At 36.4% G+C, this 19,687-nt stretch overlaps 1 protein-coding gene across 1 annotated transcript in view; it reads left to right on the top strand.

Annotated features, from left to right (window-relative positions):
• RGS5 (regulator of G protein signaling 5) overlaps positions 1–18,392 on the top strand; it is a 60,301-nt gene extending 41,909 nt beyond the window's left edge. The window contains exons 4-5 of the mRNA XM_010373356.2: positions 8,009–8,175; positions 13,172–18,392. Of these exons, the coding sequence (XP_010371658.1) occupies positions 8,009–8,175; positions 13,172–13,333 (329 nt within the window). The 3' untranslated portion in view covers positions 13,334–18,392. The remainder of the gene's footprint in view (positions 1–8,008; positions 8,176–13,171) is intronic.
• Positions 18,393–19,687: the final 1,295 nt, after the last annotated feature.

Genomic DNA, 19,687 nt, shown 5'->3' with positions numbered 1-19,687 from the left:
AATAAATTAATAAAGATCAGATATAGCAGCATAAAGATCGCTAACAAGTCATGAGTTCAAGTCATCCTAGTTCAAACTATCATACTGCTCTTGTGACCTGACATGGGTTGTTATCTCCCCCAGCCTCAGTTTCCTCTTCTGGCACCACGCTTCTTACATCTTCATTCAAGAAATGACAAAGGTAGTGATCAGTGCAGACTCTTTTCCAAGCTAATACCAGTGCATCAATAAGAACTAGGTGCCTTTCCCCAATCCAAAATCCTTACTGATTCCCATGACTTACAGTATCAAGTTCAAATTTCTGATGTTCAAGATCACCACAACTATATGGCTGGTCTGTAGGCAAATTGAACAGTTCTCTGTTCCATACAGGATTTCTCCATATAGTCCCCTTGACTGGAATATCTTTTACTCATATCTCTCTCTCTTCAAATTCTCCCCCTCCTATAATAGATAATTCAAATAAGAAATGCCTAGTGTTCCTTGACCATCCAGAACGATTTATCCACCCTCTGAACTTCCAAAGTCATTTGTCCGCACATCTTTTATGCCACTTAATACTTGTTGCTTTGTGTTCTGTTCATAGTTGGCTCCCTTCTATGATAGGTTATAAACTCACCAATGGGCAAGAGTTAGTCTTTTTCATGTAGATAGTTTCACAACAGGAAATATATAGTATAGGGAAAACAAATATTTGTTGAATAATTCACTCTAAAAGTATGAGTCAATTTAAAATACCCCACCTATATTTCTCCATCTTTATAACAAGAATGGAATATAGAACTTTGTTACATGCTTTGCAAAAATAAGGATTTACAAAATATTTTTCACAAGACCATTATGATTAATGGGCACAGAATAGATGACAAAGAATGTACGTTGAATTGTACATGAACATTCCTTATGTCTTGCTTTTGGTGTCATAAGCTTTTCTGCTTACCTGCAATAGAATTAATCTTTTATTTTTGGAGACAGAACACCACAGTCTCTAATTTGGAACTTTCTCTAGCTTATTCATTTCTGATTCTCTCTCTTTTTTTCTTTTGCTAAACAAAGTACCCTGCCCTGACACACGTAAGAGGTTTGGTGAATATTTATGTAGTGAATAAGTGAATGAACTAATTAATTTTGCTTCTTGGACCTAGAAATTCCATGAGGTCAACTAGTAGAATAATATTTATGTTTATTAATGGACTTATTATCTTGCCCCAGTGGTTTCTGGGCCAATAGCAGATTGACAGTTGACCTATTGATAAATTATGAATACTAGTACTCTGAGCACAGGTATTTATTGCTATTGTCAAAAAACCTGAGAGTCAGCAGAACTATTTTCATGTTTTCAAAACCATTAAGGAGAATAATAAATATTTATGTGCCCGTATACAATCCTTTTCAGTCACACTAAATCCTTAGGGCCACATGTCTATATATTTCAGGCTTTTAGGAGACAGAGAGCTACTGGAATAAGACAGCTAGGGTTAGATAGAGTTAAAGAGAGTTAAGCTAGAGGAAGTTAGTGTTTGTTGAAGGACTGAAGATTTTCAGCTTGCAAACAGATGGTTACCATGGTGTGAGATTGAGGCCCGAGAGCCTCACAGTAATATTTTCTACTTCTCAGAGGGGAAAATATACATACACCTGTGTGTGTTCAGGTATGTGTGTGTGTATACACATGTATGTGTGTGTGTGTGTGTGTGTGTGTATATATGTTACAATATTTCATTTAATTTCTATATGCATTTTAAAATTATATGTGTGTATATGTGTATGTAGTATGTATATGTATTCTTTTGTGTGTTTGCCTGTGTGTTTATACATAAGTTCCACGTAATTATTTTCTTAAGTAATTAATATTTTTAAGACCTGGGCAATTAATTTCCCTAAAGCAACAAATAGGAAAGCATTTATAAGTATTCTAATCAATGCTTTCCTTGAAAGGGACACTAATCCATTCAAAGTAGCCCAACTAAAAAATAAGTGTTATGGTGTGGAGACCTCACAGAAACAAAGGCAAACCATGCCCTCTGGGAGGCGAAGCCGTCAGTAAGTTAGACAGTCTCTCCCCTCTCTAGTTCTCTTATCGTCACTCTATTGCTCTCTTCTTCTTTATCTGCCTCTGCTTCTCCCAATGACTTGTCTTTTTCTGTGTCTCTCTTGCCGCTCTGTCTTTGCCCTTTGCTTCTCTCTGTCTGGCTGTTCCTAGAGAAGAACCAGTGGAATGCCAGGCATGCCCAGATAATTCTACTCCAACATCACTGACCTGAAGAGACAATATTTGACCTATTTTCCCAGAAACCAGCTATAGAATACCATGAATAACTGTAAGCCAAACCGACAAATCAGTTCTTATGGGAAGTTCTTATTTGAATCCACAAAAACTAGTAGTCTATAATCAGAAATTACCCAACATTAGCTGTGGCTGATGCAAAACAGGTAATGAAGAAAGACACATTTGGGACATATATGTATCTAAAACTTCACAACTGGGGCCAAGTGCAGTGGCTCATACCTGTAATCCCAGCACTTTTGAAGGCTGCAGCAGGAGGATTGCTTGAAGCCAGGAGTTTGAGACCAGTTTGGGCAACATAAAAAGACCCCATCTCAAAAAGAAAAGAAAGGAAAAGAAAAGAATAGAAGAAAAGAAAGAAAAGAAAAGAAAAGAAAAGAAAAGAAAAAAGAAAATTAGCCAGGTGTGAGACAGGAAGACGGCTTGAGCCCAGGATCATACCACTGCACTCTAGCCTGGGCCACAGAGAGAGACCCTGTTGCTCTAAAAACAAATAAAGACAAACCACTTCACAATCTGTTTTTGCATATTTGATTTGATAAATTTAAACCATTTAACCTTGAGGAGTAGTAGCATCTTTGTCAATTTATAAGGGAAATTTGGCATTGTGATGTTAATGTAGGATATTGACTTTCACCGTTGATATGTTAAATAGTTCCCCAAGAATTCCTTATTTTCACATCTTTCTTAATTTTTATTGAGTGAAAATGAAGTTAATTGGTATCAAGCTTCTAAAAATTATAAGACAGTTAAGTTGCTACTCAATCTCTTCTAACAAGATTCTTCTCACTTTCCTTCATTTTTTAAGTAAATTTTAATCATCCAGTATATGTGAGTGTGTTCTGAAAGTACATCAACTTCCTACATATTTTGCCTTCAATTCTTTAGGTGGCACCATCTGTTTTCATTTCATAGGCACATGGGGCGTATAAACAGTGTGTTGTTCTTCAAACACAAAAATAGATTGCACATGGGAGTTTAAATAAGACAGTGACATTTAATAGTTCCCCACATAACCATTTTTAAGAGCAGAGAAGAATGAAACAAGCCAAAAGCAGCAAAGATTTTATGTGAATCTCCCTTCTCGAGGAGTTCCAGAAGGTCAGAGCATCTCCCTGAGATGCCCTTGCGATTTATTTGTCCATGGGAATTGAAGGAGCCTGGATCCAGACACATCTTTATGTTTCTATCTTTGCACTACCCTTTTGCTTCTTTCTCTTTGGTTTTCTTCCTTCTCGTTTCTGGCTCATTTTTGTCATTATCTTCCTCATGGGCAACCATAATTTCCTTGAAAATAATAATTATAATAATAAAAGCAATAGCTAACACTTATTATTCATCATGTGCCAAGCACTGTTCTAAGCACTTTGCATATGTTAGTTAATTTAATGATTGCAATAATTTTAGGATTTGAGTGCCATCACAATCCCTAGTTTTCAGAAAATGAAATTGAGATTAAGGGGGATTAGGCAACTTGCCCATGAAATAAAATGCTATAATAACAGCAAAATCCGTAAATTACTTTTTTGAAAGTTAATGCTGTTTGACTCCGTCACTTGGAAGGAAATGCTTCCCTGAATGTGTCTTATTTCTGTGGGAGCCTCTATTAAATGTTAGGTGTGCAGATTTAGACTGGGAGGTGGGATGCAAAAGAGGAGCAAACAGGTGAAACTCAAACCTTGAACTCGAAGAATGAACAGCCTCATGGAAAAGATATAGAAGCAAACAATCCCAACAAAGGAACAGAAAGTGACTGCTTCTCTCATAATGATAAAAATCCTCAAGAGCAAGTCAATGGTAGTAGGTAAAGACTACCTCACAGATGAGGCAACATTGGAGTTGGGCTTTTAATTAATTAAAATATTAATTTTAAATTTGTAATAAATAACGATAATGAACGCCAACATGTATTGAGCTACATAATGATAATTATGTCAGGTACCATGTAAGAACTTTATATGAATCATTTATTTCTTAGCACAACCCCATCAGATAGGTTGCATTAGTATCTCCATTTCACAGATGATGCAACAGAGTCTCAGAGAGATTTGATGACTTGCTCAAGTTATTGCAGTAATATAATTTTGAACCAATAAGCTAGAAATGGTGCTTATCAACTATCAATGACTTCATTTTTATCCTCCCTGCTTGAAGAGATTTGCATTAATCTAGTTTTTATTTTTTTTTCCTTTATAGCAAACTGACTTGGATTTGTCTAATACTCCTTTAATTTTCAAAGGGATTTTATAGGTATTTTCATCTTGTTCTTAGGTAGGGCTGGCTGCTAGTTTACATGGATGTCAAAAGTGACACCATTCATTAGGGCAAACTCTGGAATTGTAATGTAGATTACAACCCGGAGTGTTTCCCTAAGACCAGATAATCATGTGGGTTTCATTGGCTTTCTAGATAGTGGATGCCTGGAGAGGTGGGTTGAGAGGTTCCGTGCAGGCTCAGCAGGGAAGAATGTGGTGATCTGTCGGGGAGGTGTGCTGAGGCTTTACTAGAGTGGGTAGAGGAATGGTGGTAGGGCAAAGAAGAAATGGGTGTTCTTTGCAGAATAGAGATATTTGGCCTGGATTGTGTTTGACTCTGACCCAATAGGATGTCTGCAGGGGTGATAGGAACTAAACAGAGAGAATGGCTAAGGAACTAACTGACAGACAACCAGGGGCTAAAGAGGAGAAGGTGTCTCAGGGGTGGCTTTAGAGGGACCCTCTAGAGAGTGCCCAAAAGCCAGGGGCACAGATTTAGAGAAGGAATAGCTTTACACATCTTGCAGACCAATGCAATGTAAAGCTATTTTATGAGTCATACATGAACAAAAAGGTTAAAAGAATATTGTGGAATTTAATGAAAGTTATGAAATTAGTATCCAGGAAATGGACTTGCTGCACGGGAAAGTTATTTTGCAAGCTTATTCCCTGGAAAGACAGTAAATGTGAACATTTCTGCGGAATCCCGACATACATCCCTGGGTCACAAATAAGAATGTTTGGGAGGACTGAGATTTTGTCTCTACGCTTTCCAAAGATGCAGAATGGGTGATTCAGAGATAGGTTGTGAGGATATAGGGCTAATGAGAATAAATTTGTCACAGAGTTAGTCTGTGGAATTATTTTTGCCTCCACCATCTTAGACCTTATTGTGTGGGAACTCCTAAGACTTCATTTCCTGGAAGCTAAAACGTGCCTGAGAATGTTTTCATTTTAACAGAGACTATCTGACACCTTTTGTTTAAGAAACAATGGACATTTTAACCACGACAGAGAGAGAAACAAGTCTTATATTTTTCTTTTAGCACTTACGTTAACTCTCGTGTCACTAAGTTAAGACAAATAGTGCTGGAAATGTAGTAGGAAATATTAGAAGAGAGAGAAAATACACCTGATTTTATCCAGTTACAGGTTATCAAATGGTTTTAAAGTAATTCTTCAGGCCAAGTTTCTAGAAAAAATTGTGTTTTTTTCTTTTTTTTTTTTCTTTTCCCTTCTTTTCACAAGTGTTGAAAATTGTTTTTCATACCTACCATTGCTCCTAGATATATTTTTATTGTTAATCGATTAAAAATGTATTTAAGGTAAGTACAGGAAGAAGGGATCAAATTGCAAAGTATCTTGTTTGGATCCTGAAATCGATGGTGACCCTAATACAAGTTAATGATCATCCTAGCCATTTCTTTTCTTTAAAATTGGGTATGGTTTCAGGGTACTGTGAAGGGTATGAGAACAGTAAAATTATACAGGAGGTAAATTGAAAATGGAAAACTATATATAGTGTCTTTGTTTTTATCATTGCATACATTTTATGCTTGAGTGAAATCAATGTATTGGCAATGACTAATAAATACAAATTTAGAGCCTATAAAAAGAATAGGGAAAAAGAATAAATGGAAATTAGGCCAAAGGAAATGAATTCAGAATGTGAATATGATCCCTAAGCACAACTAATGTATTGCAGAAGTGTCTCCAGGTGGGGGCAAATTAGAGAAAACCAGACCCTAAAGTACTGGTGACAATAATCCTGCCTTCTGCCCTGGGGGGGCAAAGTGACATTCGAAACGTGTTACTGAGGGTAGGTCTGTGATTTTGACACAGCCTCTGGAAAATTAGAGTTTTTCTCTCTCATTTGAAATCTTTACTTTTCTTAGATATTAAATGAACACGAATTCTCTCCCTATAGCTATACATTGTTTAGAATTTTGGTGTGTGTGTATATATATATATATTTATATGTGTGTGTGTGTGTAATATATGCTGAATAATATACATATATATTCAGCATTAAGGAGAAGGAAAATATTGGATCAGGCCCAAGAATCCTTACATATACATAGTTTTATAATTCTATAATTTTAGTCTTATAGTTTTAGTTTACAACTAAAAACTATACCTATATATAATAGGCTATATCTATATGGACTATAATATCTATATATTATATATAGATATAGTTTTTAAATTATAAACTAAAGTTTATCCTACATGAGCAATTGTACACCAGAAACAGAATCATAATAGCTATAATCATATTAAGTTCAACATGTTAAAAAAACCTGATGTATAATTGATGGACATGGTAAGTATACTACATGGGGTAATTTCATCTGGCCCTTTCCCACTCATCCTTAGGGTCTCAAATTGAATGTTACTTCCTTGCTTTCCCTTAGCCTAAAATAAAGTCAGGACTCTCCTGTGACTCTGTTACTACCTTTCATACAGGTTTCCTTTCATTGTGTAAATGTTTCTTCTGTTTCTTCATTTACTTTCTACTTTTTCCAGAATCTATAATCTCTATTAGGACACGAACCGTGTCTATTTTACTTATCATGGTGACTTATCATAGTGCTTGGAACATAATAGTTAAACAAAAATTATCTGTACAAAGAGAAAATAAAGAATTGTAAGTAGTTCATGTTGATACTTAACATTTAACATTACTTATATAGACAAGCCAAGTTTTAAATGTATTATTTTCTCCTTGGTAGTTTGTTAAGTATCCAGAATGGCGTTAGTGTTAATAGTGTTCCTTGATACGTAAATAGGTAAACATTCGTCACTTAAATAGACATTGCATTTGATTGTTTGGAAAGACAATGTGGTAAATCTATCTAGTTCTAGAGTTCCATACGGCTCTGCATGATGAGCAGGGTTTGAGCTCTGTGTTCTCTGCTTCTATCTTCCATCTCTGTCTCATTCCTTCTGCATTCGAATGAAGGAGTAAAGGAAGCTAGACATGAATGAGCTAAAACTTTGTGCATAGAATAGTATTGGTAAGCCCTTTCCCTTTCTCTCGCGGATATAACATTTGTGTTGGCCTTGTATTTTTCTCCCAGTCCAAGTGCAGTAGATAGCAGGCAGTCATTATTGGACAGTTTCTTTTCCAAGAAGCTGAATTATGCACCTCTTGAGAAGTAGCTTAGAATAATGGATAAATGCACGAACTCTTGAGTCAGACTTCCCTGGATTTTAATTCTGGCTCTGCCACGTAGCAGCTGGTTATTAATGGGAAAGTCATTTGATCTTTCTGACCTCATTTAGGGAATGGGATATTGATAGCACCTGCCTCTTAGGTTTTTAAGGAAGATTCAATGAGTTAACATTTGTAAGATTCTTACGTAAATGACAAAAAAACGTTAAGTAAGACTAGGCTATATAGAAGAGTATGCCATTTGTTAAGTAAATTAATACATTTCTCCAACTGACTTTTTTTTCTTTCTAGATGGACTTGCCAGTTTCAAAAGTTTCCTGAAGTCTGAATTCAGTGAGGAAAACCTTGAGTTCTGGATTGCCTGTGAGGATTACAAGAAGATCAAGTCCCCTGCCAAGATGGCTGAGAAGGCAAAGCAAATATATGAAGAATTCATCCAAACGGAGGCTCCTAAAGAGGTTGGTCTGTGGGTAGGTGGGTCAATTAAGGGCAGCTCATTAGCTCTCAGGAAGGATTTACATCTGAGACACAGACCTCCCGTTGGGAGCCAAAGGCTAGTCCTATTTGTGAGTCAGCCACCTTATTAAGCACCCACTGAGTACAAAGGCAGAGCAATATGGTCAAGTATATATGAACATGAATCCTGTTCAGACCGCTTTCTAGTTTTACAGGTCTCACCTCACTAGCATGTAACCTCCAATGGGGATCATACCAATGTGAAATCTCGCATGAGTTGTTGAGTCTCATTTCTTCCTTTGTGAAAATAAGAATAATGGAGACTACTTTATGGAGATGTTGTCAGGATTAAATTAAATAGTGGGTATAAAAATTTATACAGGTTGAACATCTCTGATCTGAAAATTCAAAATCCAAAATGCCTCAAAGTTTGAAACTTTTTCGGCACCATGATGTCACAAGTGGAAAATTCCACTGACCTCATGTGATAGGTCTCAGTCAAAATACAGCCAACTTTTTTCATGCACAAAATTATTAAAAATATTACATAAAATTACCTTCACATTATATTTATAGGTATATATGACACATAAATGAACTTTGTGTTTAGACTTGGGTCTCATATTAAGATATCTTATCTCATTATGTATATGCAAATATTTCAAAATCTCAAAAAAATTCAAGATCTGAAACATTTCTGGTCCCAAGCATTCCATGATATTCATCCAGTGTATTATTCTTTTCTCACACTGCTATGAAGAAATACCTAAGATTTGGGAAGTTATAAAGGAAAGAGGTTTAATTGACTCACAGTTCTGCATGGCTGGGGAGGTCTCAGGAAGCTTACGATCAAGATAGAAGGCACCACTTAACAGGGTGGCAGGAGACAGGATAAGAGTGGAGCGAAGGGGCAAGCCCCTTATAAAACCATCAGCTCTCGTGAGAACTCACTCACTATCACAAGAATAGTGTAAGGGAAACTACCCCCATGATTCAATTACTGCAACCTGGTCCTGCCCTTGACATGTGGGAATTATTACGATTTAAGGTGAGATTTGGGTGGGGACACAGAGCCAAACGATATCAACCAGTATCCCAGTGTCTGAACTCATCAATGCTTAATGAGTATTTCTACAACTTTTCTTTGTTCCTCTTTCTTTTCCCATTCCTATTCTTTCCTTTAAAAGCCTCTCTTTTTTTTGCCCTCTCTACTCTTCTTTGTCCTTTATTTTCCCACTTGGACTTTGCCATTTAAACTGTAGTTGGGACAATGGTACATTTACTCACGAAAATCAAAATATAACAAGAAAGCGGTGCTAGAGATGTTGAAAGCCAATATACCACTGACTGACTACTAAAGCCCAGATTTTTGTTGATTTCAAAGGAACTTTGGGGAAGTTGATCTGCTTTTTTCTTTGTTATTTATAAAACCACATTGAAAGCCTATTGTGGAATTCAGGATGGCCACAGCAAGCCCTGTTCATCAGAGTTTGGTCAGGTTGCTCTAATTTCACTTGCTTCTTTTAATCCAGTCAGGAAATTAAATGTTTCATCAAGGTTTGGAGTCAAGCACAGAGGTGATCTGGGCAAGCCTTGTGAGTAGGCAGCAATCTACTTTAGATGTTTGAGAGAAAAAAACTCCCAAATATCCCTTTTCTACCGCAGACACTCTAGATTCCTGGAGTTCCACCATTAGATATGTATTTCTTTAGTTATGAGTTACCCTAAATGTGTTTGAGTGGATGGACAAATTATGTACCTTGGTACTAGTAGATGGGCTTCCTCCTTGACACCGGGTTGGAGGTTAGGAGTATGCGAATGTAGAGTACTGTGGGTCAAAGCCATGAAAATGAAAAGGTCCTAGAAAGCAACTAGATTTAGCTTTGATGTGGATATTGATCTTGAAATTCTCTCCAGATCACCCCTTCTTCGCCTCAACCTCCACCCTAAGCATATATGTTAGCTCTGCCCTACTTCTGTTATCATTTGTGCTGGGCCATCCTTTCTTCTGTCAGCATGTTATTTCTCTGTATATACTGACAAGAAGATTAATTTGATATTAAATTAGACATGCATTTTCCCATTTCAAAGGATTCTCCAACTTACCTTCCTATCACTTGACTTCCTCTTCACAGAATTCTAGAATTTGCCGAAATACCTACAAATGGTAGAAACCCCACTCAGATAATTGTTAGTTACTCTGAGCTCTGGGAAAACATTATTGGTTATTATGAAAATATGAGACATTAATCTAAAATATAATTTTAAAATAAATAATACCATGGCTCGCTGAGTTACAGGGACAAATAAATTGTGGTGACTAGTGGCAAGACTATAATTAAAATAGCCTTGCCCTTCATTCTAAATGATCTATGCTTATGCAAGGGTATAATAGTATACATTAGACCCCAAATACAGGCATCCCAGGATTATGTAGAATAATGATCCTGAGCTGGGCATTAGAGAGAATGCGAATCCTACTCCTAGCACATGAAAAGCATTCAAGAAATATTTTTGAGATGAAAGCATGAAAATATCCAACTTCAGACATTCTTAGATGTGGGACTTTGGGCAAGTCTCTAGCTATAGCTCTCTAATCCTCAGTTCTTCTAACTGTTAACATCTTGTATATATGTATGTGCACCTGAAGTATGTTAAATCATAGCTTTTATTACTTAAAAAATTCTCCAAATTTTGTATTTTGACGTAAATATTTACTATTTAATTTTGGTGAAATTGACCTATATAAGACCTAGATTACCCAGGCAAATAGTAATCTGAGTTTTGTTTCTCTGAATACTCACCTCAACTCTTTAATACAAGACACTGACTGAGAGATACAATGGTAAGAATTGGAACTAAATTTAAACAAGTGGAGGTCAATAAGTAGATAATTTATACATTGCAAATTATCATTTGACTGTATTTCAAATTAATGAAATAATATTTTTTCTGGATAACTAAACAGATAAATATGTATCAGAATGACTCATTAAAGAAGGCTTAAGCACATAAAAATAACAAGAGAAATAGCTGCTATTTGCTGGTGGATACTATGTCCTAGAGGGTTTAAAATGCATCACTCCTTTAAAAAATAAGATTAGGAGGTACTTTTATAATTTTTAGAAACTCAATCATTTGGAATAAGCCTGTTTACTCAGCTCAATACAGATATATATTTAATATAAGAGAAGGAAGAAGCATTGCTTTCAGTGTGGCGGGAAGAATAATAGACTGAGAACAGAGAAATCTATGTTATGGTCTCACCTCTAATTCTCACTAGCTGTTTGTGGGCATGTAATCTGAGCTCTTTGAGGTCTTCACATTTAAAGGCAGACATTGGACTTCATCAGCTCTGACGCTGATCCCAATTCTGACAGTCTGATCTTCCACCAGGCTTGCATAAAGTACACTGACCCCTTTCACCTCTGGAAAACCTTACGGTAGCTCAACGCCCTTCATCCTGGACTTTGAAGCGCAGTTCATTCCTGCTGTCTGTTCTGACCTGGCTCCTCAGGGAATCATGCATTTTGTCTCCAACTCTAACTAATAGCTGCTTCATAATTCTCTGAGCCCAAAGAACTCTATTCAGTACCAAGAACCTCTAACAGCCTAGGAGAGACCCAAAACCTTTATCAACGTTTCAATTCACAACCATAGGCTGATTTGGATTCTATTTCTGTCTCTTTTACACTCAAAATCCTTAAGAATCATTAAATCGTACAACATGGAGTATAAAGATTCCTTTAAACTCATAGTTAGCCAAGTTCAAACAGACTGTACCTTGCACAACTCCAGAGGAGCCATTCACATAGACCCTAGTATGGTTGCAATGTACAGGCCCTGCACTCAGGACATGTAAGCCACAGATCATCCCAGTGCTGGAGTCTACTAGAGCCACATCACTGGGTTTCTGAATCTTCTCTCTACCATTAATGAACCTTGAGTAAATCATGTAACATTTCTGTTCATCTGTTTCCTCAACTGTAAAATGTAGATGACAGCATCTATTATACCTCATAGAGTTGTAGGAGTAAATGAGTTCATCCTTGCAAAGTGCCTGGCACAGACCGAGCACTCAATAAATGTTAATTGCTCTTAGCTGTTTTCATTATTATTCTGTCAGAATGACTGTTTCCTGGTTTGTTTTTGGAAAAAACAAGTTTTCTTGTTCTTCTGGAGCCATGAAAAAGGTCCTGGATCCCCAGTCAGAATTCTTCCACTAGATGTGAAACCCAATATTGTGTTAGAATTTTAAAATTAGGCACCAGGGCCAGATGCAGTGGCTCACACCTGTAATCCCAGCACTTTGGGAGGCCGAGGCAGGCAGATCACCTGAGGTCAGAAGTTCGAGACCAGCCTGGCCAACGTGGCAAAACCCTGTCTCTACCAAAAATACAAAAATTAACCCAGTGTGGCGGCACATGCCTGTAATCCCAGCTACTCGGGAGGCTCTGGCAGGAAAATCACTTGAACCCGGAAAGCAGGGGTTGCAGTGAGCCAAGATGGCACCACTGCACTCCAACCTGAGTGACAGAGCTAGACTGTATCTGAAAAAAGAAGAAAAGAAAAGAAAAGAAAAGAAAAGAAAAAGGCACCAGGATACCTGGATTCAAATTCTGATTCTCTAGATTCAAATACACATATCAGTTCTGTGATCTTGGGGAAGCCACTTAACCTTCTGCATATACATATTTTTTTCTATAAAGGGGAAGAATCATTCTCAAGATTGTCGTCAAGGATTAAATAAGTAATGTGTGTGTTAGCTTCTATGGGAGGTCTGACACCTGGTGGGTGTCTAATACCGGTTTGGATGCATCTGTTGGAACATCAACTGTCTTAATCCATTGCCTATAAAGTGAGAAGTGACATGTCTCACTTTTTAATGACTTTCCTCCCCTCCTATGTTTTATTGACAAGAAATTCTAACTCCCTCTTCATGCCTCATCAAATTCTATAACCTAGGCTTATGTAGTGACCCTGTTTCCTGGCCCACAGGTGAATATTGACCACTTCACTAAGGACATCACAATGAAGAACCTGGTGGAACCTTCCCTGAGCAGCTTTGACATGGCTCAGAAAAGAATCCATGCCCTGATGGAAAAGGATTCTCTGCCTCGCTTTGTGCGCTCTGAGTTTTATCAGGAGTTAATCAAGTAGTAATCTAACCAGGCTATGAAATCATCCTGTGAGTTATTTCCTCCATAATAACCCTGCATTTCCCATTAATCTACATATCTTCCCACAGCAGCTTTGCTCAATGATATCCACATGGAAAAATCCCAGGGGATGTTGCTTACTCTTTTTGCCCACATAGATTTCGATACTTATCTACCGTCCAAAGGCCTTGTTTCCCCACTCAATTCTTCCTGCCCTGTTATTAATTAAGATATCTTCAGTTTGTAGTCAGACCAGTCAGAATCACAGACAAATCCTGCCTAAGGCAAAGAAATATAAGACAAGAATATGATATCAATGAATGTGGGTTTAGGTAATAGATTTCCACCTAAATTGGTCTAAAACAGAATATAAGTGTGGACAGACCTATTTCAAAGGAGCTTAATTGATCTCACTTGTTTCAGTTCTGATCCAGGGAGATCACCCCTCTAATTATTTCTGAACTTGGTTAATAAAAGGTTATAAGATTTTTATGAAGCAGCCACTGTATGATATTTTAAGCAAATATGTTATTTAAAATATTGATCCTTCCCTGGCACCACCTTCATGTTAGCTGGGTATTATTAATAAGAGATACAACCATGAATATACTGTGTTTATACAAAATCAATCTGAGCACAATTCATATAGATTTCTCTTTTATACCTTCCTCACTGGCCCCCTTCCCCTGCCCATAGTTACCAAATTCTGTTTTAAATCAATGACCTAAGATGAACAATGAAGTATTTTATAAATGTATTTATGCTCCTAGACTATAGGTCAAATGTTTCCATTTTCAAATTATTTAAAATTCTTATATGTTTAAAATTCATAAATTTCTAAATCCAATCATGTAAAATGAAACTGTTGCTCCATTGGAGCAGTCTCCCACCTAAATATCAAGACAGCTATACACTAAGAAGAGAAAATATGGTCAAGTCTAAAATGGCTAATTGTCCTATCATGCTATTATCATAGACTAATGACATTTATCTTCAAAACACAAAATTGTCTTTAGAAAAATAAATATGACTACAGGTAGAGGCCTTCTAGGTGAGACACTTTTAAGGTACACTGCATTTTGCAAAAAAAAAAAAAAAAAAGTAATCTTTTAGCAACCCCAGTATTCCCTCAGTATTTTGCTTCCTGCATTAGTAAATTTTACTTACAGTCAAAAGCACAGATTTATACTACTGACATGCCTCATTCACAGCTAAATGATAGGCCATAGGACTTTTGGTAGGTTTAAACTTTTAATTCTGTATTTCATGATTATAAGTCTTGCTAGAATTTTTTCTAATATTTAGTAGATTTGATTAAATAATGATTCACAGAATTTAGTAACAGAATCAAACTAAACCATGTATGATGGTAGTCGAGATGAGGATATTAACTCAAAAGAAAGAGGGTGATTTTTAAAGGATTAATAAAATTCTGAAATGTTAAGTAGAAGACTACATTGTCTAGTCTTGTATTTCCTCCTTCTGTTGCTCTTTTTCATTCACACACTCTTAGTTTCCCATATTTGTAGCTCATTTATTTGGTTATTTCCTAAGAATGTTGAAAGTGAAGCAACTATGAGACTGTATTCTTCGGGTAAACACTGACTGTGCTTGTTGGATTTTCCCTATTTTTGTGACTTCAAGGATAATTTGCCCTGCTGAATACTTGCCATTTCACATTCTGAAAATGGGTAGAGTGGCTGGGTGTTCTGTCAACAATTGCTAGTGGTATGAATTCATTCATATTTGCCAGTATTGCTCACTTCAGAGAAACTCCTTCATCAAGCAGTCCAGAGCTAGGCCAGATCAACGCTGCAATCATGAAGTTCTCATTGCATGCAATTCTGTAGGATTGACAAGAAACTCAGACAAAAATTTCCAGAGTGCACTTCCAGTACCAGCTTCAACATCTGTCTACATTGCCACCAAGTTAATAAAGTGCCAACCCTTTACTCTCTCATACAGCTAGAAATGTTTGAAATCCAAAATCTTGGTGCATTATTTTTTCATTAATGCTAAAACATTTGAAGAAACAATTATTTAAAATTCAAGTATTTTATTCACATTATTTGAAATATCCAAATGTTTGAAAATTCCCAGATAAGTAACTAGCTATTACAGATCTCACCTAGAGGGCTGATGTTATGAAGACTCCAATGGACTGTACTCACAAATTGACTGGACACCCTGTGAAAGTGGGTAGACTTTTCAGTGGAAAATAAGAAGGGCTTTTACCTTTTAACAAGCTGAATGTGGGAGGTAGAGGGCAGGAAAGGGCCCCATGAGAGCAGTTCTGTGGAGATATAAAAAGAATGGAAGAAGGAATGCCTTATAGTGATATTGTGACATTATATCTATATATCTACATATATCTATCTATCTGTATCTACAGCTATATAATCTTACATTTAAAATTGTATTCATACACATATTAGAAACTCTTCTAATATATGAAGTAATAAAATTAAAAAGAATACAAATATTCCAGCCCCACATGAGAAATCTAACATATTAAAATTGTTCTAGAAAATTTCTTTGAACACTTTTGAAAGTTTTTGGAAACTTAGAAAAGAGAAAAAAAAAATCCTGTGTTACTAGTAATTTCCATGTTAATACAGATAAAATACATTTTTTTAAATTCTGGGAAATTAGAAAAAATGGGGTGATCTTTCTCCCACAAGAAAAACATGTGTAACATCTACTTGTCACTCCATCTCCCTCCTCCTCTTCCTCTCCACGTTCCCTTGAGTAAATAAATGTCTGGGAAAGCATGAAGCTTGATGCAAGAACACTGTTGTGCTGGAGTTTTCCTCCCCTGTGAAAATGTAACTACAGTTGGGAGTGCATTGAGGATGTAGAAAGGTGGCGGAACCAAATTGTGGTCAATGGAAATAGGAGAATATGGTTCTCACTGTTGAGAAACAAACCTAAGATTAGCCCAGGTAATTGCCTGTAACTTCAATTTTTCTGCCTGGGTTTGATATAGTTTAGGGTTGGGGTTGGATTAAGATCTCAATTACATCAGGACAAAGAGACAGACTATTAACTCTACAGTTAATTAGGAGGTATGTTCCATGTTTATTTGTTAAAGCAGTGTGAATAGCCTTCAAGTATGTGAATAACCTTCCATCTTCCCCGCCACACACACATGCACACATTTTTTTTTGTTTCTTCCAGGTATACACCTTTTAAAATGCAGAACTAATTGAGGCATTTCAGTGACTTTGCTTTCAAATCAATAAAGTCAAATGTATGGAAACATTTTGTGCCCTACTCTCCATACTCCATGTACTCCAGTTCCCTACTGTATGAATTATACTTTAAGTAGAATTCAGTGCCAAGGATAACTTGGTGAAAGAAATTATTTTTATTTTTATCCTTTACAAAGCCATGGATTTTATTTGGTTGATGTGTACTCTGTACACAAAGCCATTTGAATAGGATGGAGCTGTTAATTATTTTCCAAAGAGTAATAGACATGCAAACATTTCAATAAAAACTGGGCCATTAACAAATAAATAGATAAACTAATAAGCATTCCCTTGTAGGTTTACCAAACTGCCTATCCAATAACAAATTTGAGAATCATTGAAAAAGCCAGTTATATTTCAGAGAAATGATTTCATTATTGAAACTGTTCCCCCTAGCAGGTCATTTCCCCTTTTTCCTGGGAATTTAGCAAGTTTAGGAGGGAATGGTCATGAGAAGAAAAGGAAGAAAGGGAGAAGGGAAGTGGTTAAAAAGTAAATGCCCAGACCTATGAAATTAATCCCTTTGCTGGGAAATATTTAAGAGCAGCTCAGCTTGGTTGAAACTGGCTTTTGTCATCTTCCATATTTGCAGGAAAGTACTTCCTGACTTGCAATGCAGCTAGATGTAAATTTTGATTTTAACATCCTAGAAAGTCTTGACCAGAAAAGTGAGTAAATATTGAGGGTCTCCTGTCCATATTTGGCTGCATGTGCCAGAAAGCAGAGAATGGAAAATGTAATTTCCAACATCCAAGCATCCAAACCCAAGGACTAGGCAACTCTATGTAGGTTTCGGACATAAAGTTTGGTGCATCTTGGTTTATCCTGGCTCAATTACTATTAAACCTCTCTGGTTTATAGTCTCTTCATTCTATTAGACAAAGATGTATTGAACACTTGCTTTGCACAAGGCTCTTTAGTTAACAATTTAGCAGCTACTGTTATGTTAAACACACTTTTCACCAAATAGATTCTAAGGCAAACAAGAGCAATTAATATTTAAAGAAAGGCTTTCCCAGCATCACTTACCCATCCCCGAACTAAAATGATCAACTCTTCCAATTGAGAAAACACTCCTGGCTTTGAATGGAAACTTACAGCAGAGAGTAATAGGCAACAACAACAATGACAACAACAAACATTTGGAATATTATTCTCAACTCACGGTTTAATAATAAATCTTATTATTTTTCTAGTAGAGAAACTACAAATCAGCCTCTTCAACATTTATATACAGTTTGATAAGCCTCTTGCAAGTTACTTGTTCTCTCACCTGAGGTATTTTTTCCTCCCCACCTTGCCCCTATTTCTCCGTTCCTCTTCTCCTTTTGCAAGAGGAAATATTTAACATATTTGGGTCTAACTTCAATTATGTAATAATTAATAAGTTAAAAGCATTTAACTTCCTTTCTAGAAAAAAGTACAGGCTAAGGCATAGACAAAACAAAGAGAAATGCTGAGAAATTTGCCACTGGAGACAAGTAATCTGAATAAATATTTGCCAAAAGTTTTTTCTATGTCATATAGTGTCAGGATTTGAAGGAGCTATCTTCTTAATGTTGCAACTAGCAACTCATCTTCAGAAGACACAGCCCGGAGAATGAAGTAGAAGTGAAAGATTTATAAATCCATTTGTAAGCATTTATCCCACACATTTTAAATTCAAGAACAATTGTGTTTATCTTTAGAATTTTGTACTCAATACTTTATGTACTATGTGACTCATGCTTCTGGATAAATAAAGCACCAAATATGTATCTGTAACCACAATCACACATATTATATTAAATATATATCTATATAACAGCCTCACATGAGTCCTTCTTGACTCCCAAGTATTTTCTATATGAAACATTATTCCTTAAGATACACTTGTGCTTTCACCATGCTTCGTACACCAGGTGAGCTCTTGATCAGTTGGGAAGATGCTTACTAATAAAGGACAACTGTAATACAGCCTGACATGCAAAACTCAGGGAAATACAAAGTGCCCCATTTTTATAAACTCTGTTGACTACTTTCCCTTGGATTTAGGTGACAATAATTTATTGACTCTGCTGCCATCACTGTTAGAAACTGACTTAACATATTATATCACTTGGATCCTGCAATATTCAGTGAGTATAGTAATTCTTTTCTCTTCCTCCCCTGGTGAAAGATCTGAAAGATTTGAAATCCAGATGCCACTGTAAGCAGCTTAATTCTGTGACCGTAGATTTGGTGCTCAGGTAGTTAAGATATTGTGGGATTGAAACTGGGTAAAAGGGGATCATACAACTAGTGGGATTGGGACTGGGTAAAAGGGGAAAGTTTATGTTCAGAAAAAAGCATTAGAAGAAGATTTACAAGGAGAAACCATGGAAAGAGAGAGAGAGAGACAGACAGACAGACAAAGAGAGATTAAAGAGAGTGTCTGTCTTGGTCTCTGGTAAGTTTCTTAATTTTTATTCCCAGGTCCCATGAGGCCTAGCTGTATTTAATATAGATATAATGCCCTGAATCATTTCAATACCACCTACTCTTTCTTTATTTTAATTATCTTGAATGAGTTTCCAAGAGTTTTCACCAAAAACTATTATTAGAGCAAAGATCATCAACACCTCTTTGTTTCCCCTACAGAGAAGTGACATTCTCGAGGTCACTCTGCAAATCAGTAGCAGAACAGAACAGAGATTAGAGATCAGTTTGACTGTCTCTCAGATGCCCATTTGGTCTGATAAACAAAAGTAACCCCATATAATCCCTCACGACATTAGGGTTATTGGCTCTAACTTGAGCAAAAGAGGCTAAATTAACCACTCTTCAAGCGGGAACCCATTTTACCATCTGTCAAAGTCAGATAGGCCAAGCTCTCCAGGTTATCAGATTTCTAAAGCATATTGTACCAGTTTTACATTTCCTAAATCAGCAGTACCTTGAAAATTATTTTGCCTATAAACCACTTACCAAGTTCATTACCTTTTCAGATGGCTTCCCAATGCCTCCACTGCATTCTGCATTTGAATTAGTCTCATCTGGCAAGTTCCTAGAACACTTTCCATGCCTTTCCACTTTTTGGTCAAATCTTGCCCTCTTTTAACAGTTTAACCTGTTAAAGCAATAAA

The sequence above is a fragment of the Rhinopithecus roxellana genome, chromosome 8 (assembly GCF_007565055.1).
Source record: "Rhinopithecus roxellana isolate Shanxi Qingling chromosome 8, ASM756505v1, whole genome shotgun sequence".
In the NCBI taxonomy this organism is placed as follows: Eukaryota; Metazoa; Chordata; class Mammalia; order Primates; family Cercopithecidae; genus Rhinopithecus; species Rhinopithecus roxellana.
This window is presented reverse-complemented; position numbering and strand designations above follow the sequence as displayed.